The sequence below is a fragment of the Entelurus aequoreus genome, linkage group LG07, assembly GCF_033978785.1.
Source record: "Entelurus aequoreus isolate RoL-2023_Sb linkage group LG07, RoL_Eaeq_v1.1, whole genome shotgun sequence".
Lineage (NCBI taxonomy): Eukaryota > Metazoa > Chordata > Actinopteri > Syngnathiformes > Syngnathidae > Entelurus > Entelurus aequoreus.
In genome coordinates this window covers 64,438,026-64,458,025 of record NC_084737.1, presented here as the reverse complement: position 1 = coordinate 64,458,025, position 20,000 = coordinate 64,438,026, and the positions used below count along the sequence as shown (strand labels likewise).

General features: G+C 37.9%; 1 protein-coding gene across 1 annotated transcript in view; it reads left to right on the top strand.

The window, feature by feature from the left end:
* Window positions 1-19,453, top strand: part of ap4b1 (adaptor related protein complex 4 subunit beta 1) — a 33,555-nt gene extending 14,102 nt beyond the window's left edge. The window contains exons 6-14 of the mRNA XM_062052200.1: window positions 1-59; window positions 4,749-4,847; window positions 6,862-6,973; window positions 8,363-8,446; window positions 8,527-8,630; window positions 11,107-11,314; window positions 15,124-15,417; window positions 16,366-16,632; window positions 18,919-19,453. The exon at window positions 1-59 is cut by the window's left edge and continues 227 nt beyond it. Of these exons, the coding sequence (XP_061908184.1) occupies window positions 1-59; window positions 4,749-4,847; window positions 6,862-6,973; window positions 8,363-8,446; window positions 8,527-8,630; window positions 11,107-11,314; window positions 15,124-15,417; window positions 16,366-16,632; window positions 18,919-19,382 (1,691 nt within the window). The 3' untranslated portion in view covers window positions 19,383-19,453. The remainder of the gene's footprint in view (window positions 60-4,748; window positions 4,848-6,861; window positions 6,974-8,362; window positions 8,447-8,526; window positions 8,631-11,106; window positions 11,315-15,123; window positions 15,418-16,365; window positions 16,633-18,918) is intronic.
* Window positions 19,454-20,000: the final 547 nt, after the last annotated feature.

Here is a 20,000-nt window from a genome sequence, read left to right as displayed (position 1 = left end):
TGGCCGCCTGTGGGAGTGCGTCCAGAGAGATGAGGTTCACTGCGCTCTGCCACATCCAGGTGAGCGTATGTCTTTGAGAAATAAACATTTACACTGACATGGATGCATTACATTTACATTTCCTTAGCACCAGATAGCATAACATTAAGGCCTACTGAAATGGAATTGATTTTATTTAAACGGGGATAGCAGATCCATTCTATGTGTCATACTTAATCATTTTGCGATATTGCCATATTTTTGATGAAAGGATTTAGTAGAGAACAACGACGATAAAGGTCGCAACTTTTGGTCGCTGATAAAAAAAAGCCTTGCCTATACCGGAAGTAGCGTGACATCACCAGAGGAAGGATTCCTCACATTCTACCATTGTTTACAATGCAGCGAGAGAGATTCGGACAGAGAAAGCGACGAGTACCCCATTAATTTGAGCGAGGATTAAAGATTTGTGGATGAGGAAAGTGAGAGTGAAGGACTAGAGAGGCAGTGCAGGACGTATTTTTTTTCGCTCTGACCGTAACTTAGGTACAAGGGTTCATTGGATTCCACACTTTCTCCTTTTTCTATTGTGGATCACGGATTTGTATTTCAAACCACCTCGGATACTATATTCTCTTGAAAATGAGAGTCGAGAACGCGAAATGGACATTCACAGTGACTTTTATCTCCACGACAATACATCGGCGAAGCTCTTTAGCTACTGAGCTAACGTGATAGCATCGGGCTCAAATGCCAATAGAAACAAAATAAATAAATCCCTGACTGGAAGGATAGACAGAAGATCAACAATACTATTAAACCATGTACATGTAACTACACGGTTAATAATTCCCAGCCTGGCAAAGCTTAACAATACTGTTGCTAACGACGCCATTGAAGCTCATTTAGCAACGGGACCTCACAGAGCTATGATAAAAACATTAGCGCTCCACCTACGCCAGCCCTCATTTGCTCATCAACACCCGTGCTCACCTGCGTTCCAGCGATCGACGGTAGGACGAAGGACTTCACCCGATCATCCGTGCGGTTGGCGGCTAGCGTCGGCTAGTGCGTCTGCTATCCAAGTAAGTCCTCCTGGTTGTGTTGCTACAGCCAGCCGCTAATACACCGATCCCACCTACAACTTTCTTCTTTGCAGTCGTCATTGTTCATTAAACAAATTGCAAAAGATTCACCAACACAGATGTCCAGAATACTGTGGAATTTTGAAATGAAAACAGAGCTTTTTTGTATTGGATTCAATGGGGTACCAATACTTCCGGTTCAACGATTGACGTCACGCGCATACGTCATCATATATAGACGTTTTCAACCGGAAGTTTAGCGGGAAATTTAAATTGCACTTTATAAGTTAACCCGGCCGTATTGGCGTGTGTTGCATTGTTAAGATTTCATCATTGATATATAAACTATCAGACTACGTGGTCGGTAGTAGTGGGTTTCAGTAGGCCTTTAATAATGCCCATCAGAAGATTAAGCACGCATTGCTAGACAAGTGCTACTAAATTAAAAAAATTAGTTGCACATAATTTTTTTGTAGCAATTTGACATGTCTTAAATATCACAATGTCATCATTAACACTCAAACAAAGTACACATGTGCACTCATACATATAAGCACTACTACTGTAACACTCAGGCAGCGTACCTCTTGCTTGGTGTACTTGCTCGCCTACAAAAAAGTAATTACTATTGCGACATCCAGTGGACAAATTTAGAACAGCAGTTTCTTTCATTTAACATACATCCATCCATTTTCTACCGCTTGTCCTCAATTTTTTCACTTAAACTCATCTCGCGGGCCGAATTGAACCTGTTCGATGTTTGACATCCCTGTTGTAAACTGTAAATAGGTTAGATATACTGTAGTTATTGAATATGATTCAAATCAAGAGTAAGATTACTAATTGTGTTTTAGTGTTTCAGTGGGACCGGGCCCATCTGTAGTGGAAAAGTTGGGCCCCGAGGTCAAAAAGGTTAAGAACCCCTGCTATAAGCTACTAGGAGCTAGTGGATACACAACAGCTAAGCACACAATAGCACACAACTAGACATAGGTAATAACCATTGAACAATAAAACAGCACATTTGTCAATATAAACAAGTACCAAATAATACGGCGTGGCGAAGTTGGTAGAGTGGCTGTGCCAGCAATCGGAGGGTTGCTGGTTACTGGGGTTCAATCCCCACCGTCTACCATCCGAGTCATGTCCGTTGTGTCCTTGGGCAAGACACTTCACCCTTGCTCCTGATGGCTGCTGGTTAGCGCCTTGCATGGCAGCTCCCGCCATCAGTGTGTGAATGTGTGTGTGAATGGGTGAATGTGGAAATACTGTCAAAGCGCTTTGAGTACCTTGAAGGTAGAAAAGCGCTATACAAGTATAACCCATTTATCATTTATTTATCATATTACTTACACATACAAAGTCTCCGAGGCAGTATTAGAAAGTAGCCAGTCATTAACGAGTCCACATCATGAGCTTAACTTCATGAATTATTCTGACCACTAGGTGCCACCAAATAAACAATTACCACTCCACTTCAACTTAAAGACAGCATAAGTCAATTCCAGACCTTTTACAACATTCCACACTACTAAATAATACAAGTAGGTATGATTCCAGCTGATTTCGCATTGGATCAATGTCGGTATCGGCCAACAATCAAGGCTCCAAAATCAGCATCGTACCGGAAGTGAAAAAGTTGTTTCGGGAACGGGACACTCCTAATGAAATCACATGAAAATAGTTTGTTGTCGTCTTTGTGCAAAGCCATTAATAAGGACAATGATGGTCAACGTAATAGTGAGAAGAAGAAGAAGAGTGAGACGTTAGAGCAGACGGAAGCCAAGAGAGTGAGGTGAAAGTGACTCGAAGCTGCAAAATGTGGAATTTGAAGCTATGGTATATAGACATTAATGGAGTGCTTACCCAAATAAACCGGGGCAAAACGTCCCCGGCCAGCTGGTCCAAACAGACAACTGTCCATCGAGTGAGTCACACTTTATATTGATCATGATACACGCAGCACGTGATTCGTGTTAGTACAACTACAGTGCATACACTGTCTGGCTAGCTGTGTACAAACCAAACATGAAATAATACTTTACAGATACTGTAATATGAAGGTTCATGTTTTTCAGTCAGTACAGATTGGTGTACTATCGCATTGTGTTGTGTATTACAAACTCAAACTAGCTTATCTCTTTCTGTAGTTAGCTTTTAGGGCTAATACAGTAGCTCGCCGATGTGTTACTACGCTAGAAAAGGAGTTCCTCTGTGTTCACTCCTACAATAACAATGCTGCTACAGTTTGGTTATTATACAGGTTACAGAACATAAAGGAAGTATTGTTGACAGTTTTTGAATGCATTTTTAAAGTGATTTAGAGGTACAATTGATTGCTAACATTAGCTGCATTGCTAGCCACCTAGAACAAGTAAATTTTTACATGTAAGAATGCAGAAAAACCAAAAACCTTTTGTCTTCTTGTTTCTCATAAGTTTTGTGAACAAATAGGCAAAATTCCCCCCAAAAATGCAGTTCCCCTTTAAAGCTCCCAGATCCCACCTAACTCCTACCCACTTCTCCTTCTCCAAAGTGGGCTGGCTCAGGGTGGAGGACAGAGTAAAACAACTTGCACTGAGCCTAGTCTATAAAATTTGCTACACCTCCCTAATACCGAAGTACATGTCAAACTACTTCCAGAACGTAAATTACCACCATAACCACAACACCAGGGGGAGCTCCACAAACCACGTCAAACCCAGATTCCGATCTAACAAAGGTCTTAACTCATTCTCCTTCTACTGTGCCACATCAATATGGAATGCACTTCCAACAGGTGTAAAAGAAAGTGCATTTCTATCCTCCTTCAAAACCGCACTAAAAGAACACCTCCAGGCAGCTACAACCCTAGCCTAACCCCCTCCCCCCACCACATCCCACCTCCCCGGATTGTAAATAATCAAATATATATACTTGTTCTTATGCTTTCTGAGCTCACTATATTCACTGCTCGCTGTACATATCCTACAAAGTGAGACCTACACTGTTACAATGTCCATTTCTCAGATGATAAACTTGTAAGATGCCTGAAATATGCTGATAGCAACCTAACCTCCGCCCCCCCCCCCCCCCTGGATTGTAAATAATTCAATGTATATACTCTGGTGATTAACTTGTATGATGACTGTATTATGCTGATAGTATATATTTGTACCATGAATTGATTAAGCTGGACCCCGATTTAAGCAAGTTGAAAAACTTATTTGGGTGTTACCATTTAGTGGTCAATTGTACGGAATATGTACTGTACTGTGCAATCTACTAATAAAAGTTTCAATCAATCCATCAATCAATCAAAGCTGCTGGCTCCAAGTGACATTATTTTGAACCAAACAAAAATAGCAACAGCACCAGCAGCTGCCATATGTTACTAATAGTATTGTAAAAGAACAGATTTAACAAATACATGTTGGGGTTATTATTAGAACACGAGTGTGACATACAGCAGCTTTAACTCTTCAACTGGGACCAAATGAGAGACGCTGATAGTCCATAATTGTTGGATCACAAACGATACAAAATAGGATCAAATAAACAATGAAATGAAGATACAGCTCTAAGGTAATGTGGAGTCAGAAGATGTGTTTGTTTTAAATGTTTGCCCTAGTTACGGTACCCATTAAGTGTTTTTATTGTACAACTGTCCCAGTAGCATCTTTTATGAATCTGTTCCCCGTGCAGTTGCTGCTGCGGTCTGTCCCTGGCCTGATGGGGGCACACTACAAGCGTTTCTTCTGTGGCTATGCTGAGCCAGCCTTTATCAAGCAGAGGAAGATGCAGGTGAGGCACAGCGTTGCCAGATGTAATAGTATTAATAATATTATAAGATAATCTCTCCTCTGTGCAATGGATAATTCCAATAGTCTCATAATGTACACTAATTTGACCCTTCAAACGTGGCTATCAGCAAACACAAACAGGATGTTGTGGGTCGTTCTTTTTCTTTGTCAGCAATTGTCCAACTGTTAATCTAAAGATACAACTGCATTATAAGTAAAGATGCACTTCCTAATCGATTCAGGTAACTTCCTGCTTCTCAAGACTGATACTTCAGAATCAGTTTTATTAGCCAAGTATTTTTACAAACAAGGAGTTTCCCTTGGTATTTATATCTATTCTTTTTTTAAATTTAGAAGTAAGTGTAGTTTTTGCAAAACTTGCTTTGGGGCACAGCAGGCGTCTTTGTAGGCTTTCAAAACACTGTTTGGCATTTCAGGTGTCTGATAAGGTTTGATGTGTTGAGGCACGATGTCCCCCCGCTTCTCCTCCTCTTCGTGGTGTGTTTGCAGAACATTTGGTGCAAATAGCATGCCAAATGAAACAGTGACAAAGTCCCACACGATCAACGCCATGTTTGTTTACATCAGTGTTTCTCAATTTTTTCCAAAGAAAACTTTTCTCCCCCACCCTCTGCCATGACTATAAATATACACTACCGTTCAAAAGTTTGGGGTCACCCAAACAATTTTGTGGAATAGCCTTCATTTCTAAGAACAAGAATAGACTGTCGAGTTTCAGATGAAAGTTCTCTTTTTCTGGCCATTTTGAGCGTTTAATTGACCCCACAAATGTGATGCTCCAGAAACTCAATCTGCTCAAAGGAAGGTCAGTTTTTTAGCTTCTGTAACGAGCTAAACTGTTTTCAGATGTGTGAACATGATTGCACAAGGGTTTTCTAATCATCAATTAGCCTTCTGAGCCAATGAGCAAACACATTGTACCATTAGAACACTGGAGTGATAGTTGCTGGAAATGGGCCTCTATACACCTATGTAGATATTGCACCAAAAACCAGACATTTGCAGCTAGAATAGTCATTTACCACATTAGCAATGTGTAGAGTGTATTTCTTTAAAGTTAAGACTAGTTTAAAGTTATCTTCATTGAAAATAAGGATATTTAAATGTGACCCCAAACTTTTGAACGGTAGTGTATATCATTTGTCTATAAAAAAAATATAAATACACCTCTGCATAACATTATATCTTTATTAACATTAAAGAATACAAAAATAATAACTTGAACATAGTTTTTTAGTCTTTAACAAAAAAGAAATTCCCCCCCAAAATTAAATCCTTATTTAAACTATAAACTTTTTTTTAAAGACTCAAACCATTTGATACTGAAAAAATGTAATCATGATAAATTCAAATCGATCAGCAACATTAACCGAGGAGAGCAATATATAAAACAAAACAAAAATTAATAATTGTTTTTTTTTTTTTATCAAAATGAAGTCAGAATGAATGGCCACAATGAGCACACTTTGCAGTTCACGGGTTTACGAAGCATGATACTGATAAAGCATGTTTCCCAGAATCCCCCCCGGGGGGCCTGCCCCACTATTTGAGAAGGACAATGAGCTAAGGGTAGGTTAACGACAAGGAGCGTTTGACTTGCTCACCCTAACCCATCTACATAACTGTATGGCTAATCTCGCTTCTTTGGAGTGCCTTTTTTTTTTTTTTTTTTTTTAATCATAGCTATTTTATAATGCTATAATTCCTCATATCGGCTTGAAAATCTGTGGTAATGTTTTGCTATACTTGAATAACGTTAAATCGGGTATGTTTGATAATTTTTATCAAAATATGATCATTTTAATCTTCTGGTATGATAACTACCGCTAGTCATTTCCCGTCGAGCAACAAGGCAGGTCTGTCTACAAATATTTGTACTTCCTCTTAAAAGAAACCGACACAATAACATTTGAGCTGCTTAGGATGCGACTTCATGTGTGCAAGTATACACAGGAGCTTTAACAAGAGTAATAGGAGTGCTGTTGCGTTTGCAGGTGCTGGTCGAGCTGGTGAATGATGAGAATGTAGCGATGATACTGGACGAGCTGAAGGAATATTGCACCGATGTCAACACCGACACTGCCCAGGCCGCAATATCGGCTATTGGTAAACACTCACTCACGTGTGTGGTAGTACTTAAACATGCTGTGTTTACACTCCCGTCGTCATGTTCACCCATAAAGAAATACTGTATACCATCTTTGCATAGAACATAGGGCTGGGAGATACGCTAAAAACTGTATCACGATATAAGCGTTTTATATCGGTCTATATAGATAATTGATTTTTTTTTTGACCGATTGAAAAGAAGCACCAGGAAAAAAAGTTTTTATTTAAAGTGTAACACTCCTCTGATTGCCATATTTTCCAAAGTATAGAGTGCACCAGTATATAAGCCATACCCACTACATTTTTTGTAGAAAAAAAATATTTTCCATATATTAGCCGCACCGGACTATAAGCTGCAGATATACACGTTGTGAAATGAGTTATTTACACAGAAATATTTTTGTGAATGTTTACATACCTTAATTGTGTCCATTTCTGTAACATGGCGTAAAACGGCTGATCAAACAAAACAGAAGTCATCGTCATGGACCCACTAGCTGCGCAAGCTCGTTCTCCAATCAGCTAAACAGACTCAATAACTCCACGGTGACATTTTGGTGAATTTACTGAGGAATTTACAAAACTAAAACAATTCAAAAATAATACCATCGTAGGTTAATAATACTAACACAGACACTCCGTAAATGTGTTAGCATATTAGCTAATGCTCACATTGAACACTTAACAATAAGCTCTTAAAAATAAGGAATATGTAAGAAATGTTTCATAAAGTGTAAGAAAATAGTGCAAAGTGTGAAAATGTAAACTTAGAGAAACCTGAGAAGAACTATTTTCTGCTGGTTTAGTGGCAGGAAGATACAGCTGTGCTCTAAAAGGTGAGTGCGGCTAAGGTGGTGTGGCGCATAGCATCATTTACAGACCACGTTGAAAAAAATCCAAAAACCTGTCCAAGGTGACTTTCCCTCCTTTATCCACAATTTCTTCATTTTGACTTTCTCTTCTCACTCCATGCAACAAATCAACCAAACGTGATAGTTGATACTGCTACCTGATTGGCTGTTTGCGTGTCACTCCCACTGATCAGTGATCACTTCCTGTGTTGCTCGGTTACCACAGTGCCTTTGTTAATGCAACCAACCTTGCTTCCATACTTCCTCTTTCTTCCCACCAAGAAGGGGGAAAAAAAATGAACGTTTCATCGAATAAATTTTTTTTATTGATATCAATTACTTGTCTATCATGATAAATATTGATACTGTGTTATCACCCAGCCCTATTAGACCATATTTAATGATTAAATGTCAGCCTCATCACTTTATTAGTGAAACAAACACGTAAGTATTACACATATTGTATTATACAGGAAATATGCAGTGTGGTGAACAATGATGCACGTTTCTAGTTAACTTTCATGGTCACTCGCAGGTCGTATTGGGAGGAGCTACAGTGACAGATGTCTCAAAATCCTCATCGGCCTGCTTGGGCTCAAACAAGAGCACATCACATCCGGTAGATTTCACTTCCGCGTGTACTGTACATCACTTTGTCACAACTTACTACCTCTATCCCCTTACTCCTCCGCTGTGCAGCGGTGGTGCAGACGATGCGAGATCTGGTGTGGGTGTGTCCTCAGTGTAGTGAGACTGTGTGTTCTGCTTTGGAGGGGTGTGAGGAGACGCTACAGGACAGCCAGGTGAGCCTGATACTGCTGCCAACCTGGTAAGCATGGATATTACCTACAGGTGGTCCTCAGTTTACAAACCAGTTCTGTTCCTAGTCTGTGTCAGTGTGAATCAGGTCTAAGTGTTTCCCAAGCATTCATTCCGCCTCAAATATTTTTTTTTTTAATATGGTTTTAATACCATATTTTCCAGACTGTAAAACACACCCACTGAAATTTAGAATAATTGTTTCCCCTTATATTAGCTGCACTGGACTATAAGCCGAAGATATATACGTTGTGAAATGAGTTATTTACACATAAATATTTTGTAAATGTTTATTTACATACCCTAATTGTTTCCAAACGGTGTCTGTAAGACGGCAGTAAAACGGTAGATCAAACAAAACAGAAGTCATCGTCACAGACCCACTAGCTGCGCAAGCTAGCTCTCTATTCAGCTAAACAGACTCAATAACTTCACGGTGACGTTTTGGTGAATTTACGAAACTGAAACGATACAAAAAGAATGCCGTTGTTAGTTAATAATACTAACACAGAAACGTGTTAGCGTGTTAGCTAATTCTAACGACGCTATCTTCATTGCATTATGATAGCAGGTACAAATATGTATGAAAACACTTTTAAAGACACCACATATGGAACGGTTTAATACATTTGAATTGACTTAGTTATATTGTAACACTTACAAATGTTGCTTGGAGTGATGGATGAAGAATCCATATGAGTAGAAACGCTGTGGACGGCTCGAGGACAGAACGGCAACTGTTCATAGCTCAGTCTAAACAGAAGTGCAATGCAGCCACTGCAGCACTTGCAGTGAGCGAACTTGTTCAAAAGATGGCACCATAGCTTAAACAATAACACACCTATTCAGTGTGTTTGCTTGATTTTTTTTTCATTATTTACTTTATAGCAGTGAAGAAAAATCCATAAATCAGCCGCACCGTTTTATAAGCCGCAGGGTTCAAAGCCTAGGAAAAAAGTAGCGGTTTTCGTCCGGAATTTACATTAATTTTTTCCGGATTTGGCGTCATAGGAAGGTACATTTAACCATACAGGTGATATATGTGCTGCTCTATCCTGGCATTAAAGTTCCACACTACGTTGTTTGTTTTAAAGTTACAGTTTGAGGTTTGAGCAACGTTTGAAACGACCGCGATGATAATTTTCGTTAGCCTGTCACTAGAACTGTCCACTGTATGTTAGCATTAAGCTAACGGCATAAAAGCCAACCCTTCTCCTGTACGGTTGTATTGCTTTTTTCAGATTATACCAAACTGTATTGTTGGTTTAACATTTCTTACACTTATGTGCACTTTATGTGCATATTAATGTACTTTCCTCTGTGTGCTTAGTTTAACTGTAACTTCATTGTTGAGAATATCAAAGAGCAACCTCAAATGAGCAACCTCAGAATGTAACAATATAGAAATAATAGTGATAATAATAAAAATAATAATTAACTTATTTAATTTTTTTAAACAAATTTAAGAAAATTATGTGTAATATTATAATTGTAGTATTATTAATAATAATAATAATACGTTTGTAGCTGTAGTCAGCATGTAGCCAAAATAAGAATACATTGGTACATCGTGATACAAGTTGAATCAGTTCTGTGATGCACACGTAGCTTTAATTGTTGCTTTGTCCCCCCAGCATCTCAATTTTAATATATATAACACGCCTTTTAAAAAGGAACTTTTAGATCATTAATATTGTAAAAAGAACAATACAATAGAATGTAATACAGTTCACACAAGTACAGTAGTTTTATGAAGTAATTTTAATGTACAGTATTCACCCTCTTCTTCTACGTTATTTCCTTCCAGCTACTTCTCTGTCATACACATCAGCAGCAGCTACTCCCTATTTTCATGGATACATGTTTATTCATTTAACATCCTCATTCTGTTTGAGTATGGTGCACCAAGTTCGCTAGCTACTCACTCTGTCACCTTTTTGATGACTTATTTCTTTAATTCCTCACTCCTTCTTCTCAGCGCTGTCTTTCACGCTCACTTTCTTCATAACTATGCCTGGAAAAAACAAAGTTATGTCCCTCTCTAACTAGAAGCTAATGATAGCGAGTAAGAGCGAATGTTTTGGCTCGTAACGCACTTTTTTGATCGCAACCAAAGCATAACAATTACAAAGAACTCGTAAGCCTAGGTACCTCAGAACTTGTATTTTCCCTAAACGGTTAACACAAAAGCTTTATTATATTTAGCTTTATTTTTATCTACTGTAGCTATTTTATCGAGGATCTAGGTATTATATGTATAAGGGCATTACCTGTCCATGTTTTTGATTGACAACAAATAAGTTGTTGTCAATCCCTTTCTTCCAAGCAGTTTTATAAAGGATGATTTTGTAAAAACAACAACAAAAAGAACATATTCCCGATCCTTGTGAGAATTTTGTCCAGTTGAGGCTAAAGAGATTACGGGAAAAAAATTTCAGCTTCCTGTCTTCATCCTAACAGGGCAAGCAGGCCTTGCTGTGGTTCCTGGGAGCATATGGCGATAGAGTCTCCAGCGCCCCCTACACGCTGGAGGTGTTCATTGACACTGTGAGGTGTGAGACGTCACCAGGGGTCAAGATGGAGCTGCTGACCGCCTCTGTAAGGTTGTTTTTGTGCCGCCCTGCTGAGACGCAGGACATGCTTGGAAGACTGCTGCACTACTGTATAGGTGAGTGAGTGTGTGCGTGCGTGCGTGCGTGCGTGCGTGCGTGCGTGCGTGAGTGAGTGAGTGAGTGAGTGAGTGCGTGAGTGAGTGAGTGAGTGAGTGAGTGAGTGAGTGAGTGAGTGAGTGAGTGAGTGAGTGTGTGCGTGCAACAGACAGGAAAAAGGACTGAGAGCATGTTTGCGACACAGTGGAACCTCGATTTACAAACTTAATTGGTTATTCAACAGGGTTCGTAAATAGAAAAGTCTGTCCAGGAAAGCAAATTTCTCCATAAGAAACAATGTAAATATGAAAAATTGGTTCCAGCCTCAACAAAAGTGAAGGTTTGTACACTTTGAACACAATATAAAGTACTATACAGTACTGTATATCAAACAAACACAACAAGGAGGTAATGGATCAACTTGTCTTTATTAACAAGTTGGGCTGTAACGCTACCAAAATCTCATAGTACGATAGATATCACGGTATTAGAGACAAAGTACAATATTATTGTGTGTGTGCTTGTGTGTGTGTGTGTGCGTGCGTGCGTGTATATTTAAATATACACATTTTTTATATATATATGTGTGTGTGTGTGTGTATACGTATATATACTGTATATATGTATATAAAAATGTGTATGTATGTATGTTTGTTTATATACCGTACATATGTATGTATGTATGTTTATATACATATGTATGTATGTATATATACATACGTATATATACATATATGTTTGTATGTATGTACGTATATGTATATATATATATATGTACATATGTGTATATATATATATGTATGTATACATGTATATATATATATATTTATATATATATATATTTATATATATTTATATATATATATTTATATATTTATGTATATATATATATATATATATATATATTTATATATATTTATATATATATATATATATATATATATATATATATTTATATATTTATATATATATATATATATATTTATATATTTATATATATATATATATATATATATATTTATATATATATATATTTATATATATATATATATATATATATATATTTATATATATATATATATATATATATTTATATATATATATATATATATATATATATATATATATATATTTATATATATATATATATATTTATATATATATATATTTATATATATACATATTTATTTATATATATATATATATTTATTTATATATATATATATTTATATATATATATATATATATATTTATATATATATATTTATATATATATATATATATATTTATATATATATATATATATATATATTTATATATATATATATATATATATATATATATATATATATATATATATATATATATACAGTCGTGCTCAAAAGTTTACAAACCCTGGGAGAATTTATGATTTCTTGGCCATTCTTCAGAGAATATGAATGATAACACAAAAACCTTTCTTCCATTCATGCTTAATGGTTGTGTGAAGCTATTTATTGGCAAACAACTGTGTTTACTCTTTTTGAATCAAAATGACAAATGAAAGTACCCAAATGACCCTGATCAAAAGTTTACATACCCCAGTGACTTTGATCTGATAACTGTAACTTTCTTCTGGTCGACTCGACCATGCAGACCATTTTTCTTCAAGTGCCTCCTTATTGTGCATCTTGAAACAGCCACACCACAATTTTTCAGAGAGTCCTGTATTTCGGCTGAAGTTATTCGTGGATTTTTCTTTGTATCTTGAACAATTTTCCTGGCAGTTGTGGCTGAAATCTTTGCTGGTCTACCTGAATCCCTCATTTTCCACTTCTTAATCAGTGTTTCAACACTGCTGATTGGCATTCTCAATTCCTTGGAAAGCTTTTTATACCCCTTGCCTCTTTTATGCAATTCAATTACCTTTTCTCGCAGATCCTTTGACAATTATTTTGCCTTCCCCATGACTCAGAATGCAGAAACATCTGTGCAGCACTGGATGAAAGATGCAATGGTCTGTCAGAGGCCCAGAAACTCACTGACCTTTTATACACACACATTAATTACAAACAAACATGTCACAGGTGAGGATTGGAACCTTGATTAGCCATTCAAACCTGTTTGTGTCAACTTTTGTACATGTTATCAGATCAAAGTCACTGGGGTATGTAAACTTTTGATCAGGGTCATTTGGGTACTTTCTTTTGTCATTTTGATTTAAAAAGAGTAAACACAGTTGTTTGCCAATAAATAGCTTGACACAACCATTAAGCATGAATGGAAGAAAGGTTTTTGTGTTATCATTCATATTCTCTGAAGAATGGCCAAGAAATCATAAATTCTCCCAGGGTATGTAAACTTATGAGCACAACTGTACACTTTCAGGTTAGTGTATTTACACTGACTACTAATTATAAACATTCAGTGTAAAACAGTAATATTCGCTTAAGTCTCTTTCAACATTTAACTTTATATCACTTTGAAAAATGCTGATTTTTAGAAAAGTTCAGGGACATTTTAACGTTTATTAATGTAAATACCTCACAAATTGTTGCTCGGCCTCGCTGGCATCAAATATATTTTCCGGGTGATGGTAGCTTGTCATATTACTTGTGTTCCCCGCAGTGTGTTGTAGGGGTGCACAAATCTAAATCGTGATTCTTTTTCATCCTGATTCTAAATTGAGTCATAATTTTTTAAAATGCGATAAAAATAAATTTTTTAAATTATGTTTTTATGCCATCTCCATGCAACAAGAAGGAGGTTTTCTCACATGTAACCTGTATATATATATTATAATTATTATAAAAAATAATATACTGTGGGATCGATTCTGATACAAATCGTGGCCCCAGTAATTGTAATCGGATCGAATCATTCGGTGTCCCAAGATTCACACCGCTAATGTGTAGTGTCACCAAACTCATTGTCCTTGTCTTAGCTGCCGCTCGGCGTATTTCCTACTTAAAACTTGGATAACAAATCTATTTAAAACACGGGTTGATTCAATGTTACTGAAAAAAAGTACTTTTGACCAGCCTTACGTGTGTCGTCTTGGAAAAACTCCAGATGAAGGCGGCAAGCTTTACCTTGCAGTCCGCAGACCATAGAGGTTGTGTTTTCTCCAGGATTTGTCTGTCAGCAACTTACCTAAAAAAGTTATGGACCGATTTTGATGAAAATTTCCAAAAAACAATCCTTTCTCTCCCCTTTACGACCACCCACACATGGACCTCGCATGCTGACGCCAAGCAAGGACTTTTAAAAGGTGTAGTTTAATTAATCAAAAGTGCCAGAAAACAACTACTCTGATCAAGTTTTTGTTCGATACAGTCACGGTATTATTGTGAGGATTTTGATATCAAAATATTGCAGTATTCACAGTACAATACATCCCTGTTAACAAGCCAAAACAACAACAAGCTGAACTGTCCTGTATGCACTGCTCTGCCAACACATGGCCCAGAAGTCCATTTGGTGCCCTCACAAATGATCAGAAATAAGTAAAAACCTTAACTTTAATAACTATATTTCTACAATAATACATATTTAAAAAAGTAAATTTTACTTAGATTAACTACATGCTGTCTTGTTGGGAACAATATTGAGTTATACCACATGCTGAAGGACTGAGAAGTGACTTGTAGTGGACTGGTCAGCAAGTGACGTGGAAGGCTCCGCCTCCACAAAAAGGTTTCGCCCCGTTTTTTGCCTGCAAGCAGGACACAAAATGAATAAAGCGTTCATACACAAAGACATGGTTTGCACACAGAGGCAAATGGAAGAGTTTGTAAATGGAGGTTCCACTGAATTTTAATAAAATGGAGAAAAAAAATGTCCCCCACAGATGAGGAGACTGACATGTGCGTGCGCGATCAGGCGCTTCTCTACTATCGCCTTCTACGATGCGGGGTTGACGAGACACGCAAGGTCCTCCAGGGTCGGAGGTCAGACCCGTCCCTTGGCGTTCTTATTGGCCGTCCCGCAGAGCCGCCAAGCCAGTGGGCTCACGCTTTCAACACGCTGATGCCTCTCTGGCAGAACGCCGCGGGGACAGAGTCCGTCAACAGCGACGACTTTGATCACATGACCTCTGACCTCGCAGACCCTCTGGACGCTGAAGTTGAAGGTGTTCCTGCAGGTGAGTCTTCTTCCAAAGGAGTCCTGATATTTTCATGAAATTGATTGATTGACCATCACCAAGTCTTCTATGATCGCATGGACTATTTTGTAACCGGCCACCAGGGGGCGTCTCGACTCATACAGTGCATCCTGTTTCATGTTAGTCGTATTCCAAAATTAAATATATATTTTTTGTCCTCAAAATTCTACACACAATACCCCATTGCATAAAAAGGTAAATATTTTTCATTTAGAAAATTGATTAAAACTAAAATAAATTAAAAAAAATTTACATTGTCATTATGGGGAATTGTGTGTAGATTTTGAGGACAACAATTAATTAATTTCCATTTTGGAATAAGTTCTGTAACATAACAAAATGTGGAAAAAGTACAGATTTTGGCCACAGATCTCACTCATGGATTTTGGTATCTGAAAATCCCGATCAGAACTACAACTACAAATATGATTCATACTCAAAACTGTGCATAGGATACAAATGTTTTCTACATTGGACCAGAACTATCCATCCATCCATTTTCTACCGCTTGTCCCTTTCGTGGTCGCGGGGGGTGCTGCAGCCTATCTCAGCTGCATTCAGGTGGAAGGCGGGGTACACCCTGGACAAGTCGCCATCTCATCGCAGGGCCAACACAGATAGACAGACAACATTCACACTCACATTAACACACTAGGGCCAATTTAGTGTTGCCAATCAACCTATACCCAGGTGCATGTTTTTGGGGGTGGGAGGAAGCCGGAGTACCCGGAGGGAACCCACGCAGTCACGGGGAGAACATGCAAACTCCACACAGAAATATCCCGAGCCCGGGATTTAACTCTCGACCTTTGTATTGTGAGGCACATGTACTAACATGTACATGTGCCACCGTGCTGCCTGTACCAGAATTAATGGTTCTCAATTCTCCGACTTTTCTTACAAGCCTCCTCTCTGTTGGTCTCCCAGACACACCTGCAGACAACTTGGCGACCAAGCCCCGCCTCTCCTCTGTTGGTCTTCCAGACGCACCTGCAGACAACTTGGCGACCAAGCCCCGCCTCTCCTCTGTTGGTCTTCCAGACGCACCTGCAGACAACTTGGCGACCAAGCCCCGCCTCTCCTCTGTTGGTCTTCCAGACGCACCTGCAGACACCTTGGCGACTAGCGCTGTTGTCCCTATTAGTTTGTTCCCGACTCTCAGCCCTCAGGAGTTTGAACGTCTGTGGCTGCAAGGTAACACAACAATACAATACAAGTACTGTAGTGTGTACATGTACCGGTATACGTTATAAAAGTACTGTAGTGTGTACATGTATATGTTATAAAAGTACTGTAGTGTGTACATGTACACGTTATACAGGTTCTATAGTGTGTACATGTACGCCTTATACAAGTGCTATAGTGTGTACATGTACACGTTAAACAAGTACTATTGTGTGTACATCCATTTTCTACTGCTTGTCCCTTTTGGGGTTGCGGGGGGTGCTGGAGCCTATCTCAGCTGCATTCGAGCGGAAGGCAGGGTACACCCTGGACAAGTCGCCACCTCATCACAGGGCCAACACAGATAGAAAGACAACATTCACACTCACATTCACACACTAGGGCCAGTTTAGTGTTGCCAATCAACCTATCCCCAGGTGCATGTTTTTGGAGGTGGGAGGAAGCCGGAGTACCCGGAGGGAACCCACGCAGTCACGGGGAGAACATGCAAACTCCACACAGAAAGATCCCGAGCCCGGGATTGAACTCAGGACTACTCAGGACCTTCGTATTGTGTACATGCACTAACCCCTGTTCCACCGTGCTGTACATGTACACTTTAAACAAGTAGTATTGTGTTTACATGTACACTTTATACAAGTATTGTAGTGTGTACATGTACACTTTATACAAATATTATACTGTGTACATGTACACATACAAGTATTTTAGTGTGGAGATGTATAAATGTACGCTTTGTACAAGTATTATTTTTGAGTACATTAATAAATAAACACATTATACAAGTACTATTGTGTGTACATGTACACTTTATACAAGTATTATTGTGTGTACATGTACAGTTTATACAAGTATTATCATGTGTACATGTACACTTTACACAAGTATTATTGTGAGTACATGTATACATGTACACTTTATACAAGTATTGTAGTGTGTACATGTATACAAGTAAAGTTTATACAAGTATTGTAGTGTGCACATGTATAAATATACAATGTATACATGTAGTATTAGTGTACATGTATAAATATACAGTTCACACAAGTAATACTAGTGTGTACATGTATAAATATACAGTGTATACAAGTAGTATTAGTGTGTACATTTATAAATATACAGTGTATACAAGCAATATTAGTATGTACATGTATAAATATACAGTCAAAGTTTACTTATCAAGTATATTTATACAAGTAGTATTAGTGTGTACAAGTATAAAAATACAGTGCACACAAGTAGTATTAGTGTGTACATACTGTATATGAATATACAGTTTACACAAGTAGCATTAGTGTGTACATGTATGAATATACAGTGTATACAAGCAGTATTAGTGTGTACATATATGAATATACAGTTTATACAAGTAGTATTAATGTGTACATGTATGAATATACAGTTTATACAAGTAGTATTAGTGTGTACATGTATGAATATACTGTGTTTACAAGTTCTATTAGTGTGTACATGTATAAATATAGTGTATACAAGCAATATTAGTATGTACGTGTATAAATATACAGTCAAAGTTTACTTACTTATCAAAGTGTATTTATACAAGTAGTATTAATACAAGTAGTATTAGTGTGTACATGTATAAATATACAGTGTATACAAGCAATATTATTATATACATGTATAAATATACAGTCAGTTTACTTACTTATCAAAGTGTATTTATACAAGAAGTATTAGTGTCTACATGTTTAAATATACAGTGTATACAAGCAGTATTAGTGTGTACATATATGAATGTACAGTTTATACAAGTAATATTAGTGTGTACATGTATGAATATACAGTTTATACAAGTAGTATTAGTGTGTACATGTATGAATATACAGTTTATACAAGTAGTGTTAGTGTGTACATGTATTAATATACAGTGTATACAAGCAGTATTAGTGTGTACATATATGAATATACAGTTTATACAAGTAGTATTAATTTAGAAGTATTTGGCATTTTTCCTTTAAAAAAAAAAAGGTATTTTTGACAAAAAGGCCATAAAATCTAATAATAAAAACTTTACATTTACATTTTTAAATGCTGCACTTTAATGAGCAAGTCCCTTTTGGGTCCCGAGAGTAAGAGTGTATAGTCAATGTTAACAAGGGTCATGTTAATGAATCCCCAGCAGCCTGCTGATTCATTTTTGTTCTCGTTTGGCTTACGCATGAACAATTTTAAGCAGGGTCACATTTAGTAACGCAATGAAAGAAAAAAGTCAGGTATTATTAACTTTTTATTGTAGAATTAAAGATTTAATGACTGGTTTTTTTTTACTCCCAGGTGTGGAGCATGCTGAGGAAAAGTTGGATTTTGTGTGCCGGACGGAACACCTCCAGGGTCCAAACGTGACCCGCGTTTCGCCACAAAGCCTTCAGGCCGCCTTGCAGCTGCTCAACATCCACACGCTGGCCTTCACGCCGCCACGCACGCTGCCATGGCGGATCTACGTGTACACGCACACGGCCGCCCCGCCCCGCACTACACTTGTCCTGGCGGAGCTGCTCTACCAGGAGGCGGGCGCACATGCGGCCGCTGCAGACGGCGAGGACACCGACGATGCGGCGGCACTGGCCGATGGCGAGGAGGAAGCCACGTTTGGAGGAGGTGAGACGGCGAGGGAAAGGGCAGACGTGAAGGAAATACAGGTGACTTTAAAGCAGCGGCCAAGAGACGACAACGCTCTGAAGGATGTTCTCTCTGTGCTGACGACTGTACTTCACACGCTGTCCTGCCAGACTTCTTAAATTCTTGTTTTAATACCTTTGAAAATATACGCTAAAAAAAACCTCCATGTTTGTACGCTGCATCAAGGGATGGGAATTGATAAGTTTTTTCCGGTTCCAATTCCACTTTCGATTCTGCTTAATGATATATGTATATATATATATATATATATATATATATATATATATATATATATATATATATATATATATATATATATATATATATATATATATATATATATATATATATATATATATATATATATATATATATATATATATATATAATGTATATACCGGTATGTGTGTTTACTGGGTTTCCCGCAGCGCTTTGTTGTTAAGGCGGCCGCCTCAACAACAAAGAGCCACCGCCTAAACTAACGTCTTAACAAGCTGCTCCGCTTCGTTCTACCCCCTGTCAGTACGTCTCTCTGCTGTGCTGCTGGTGCATCCCAGCATTGTCCCACCCACAACCATCTGATTGGTTTCACGCAGAGCGGTAACAGCCAATCAGCAGTGCATATTCAGAGCACATGGAGTCAGTGCTTACGCCACAGCCAGGCAGAGAGGAGAGACGGTGGGGTGAGCAGAAAGGTGTTTAGCAGGTAAGCATAAGGCAGCGGACTCTCCCCAAAT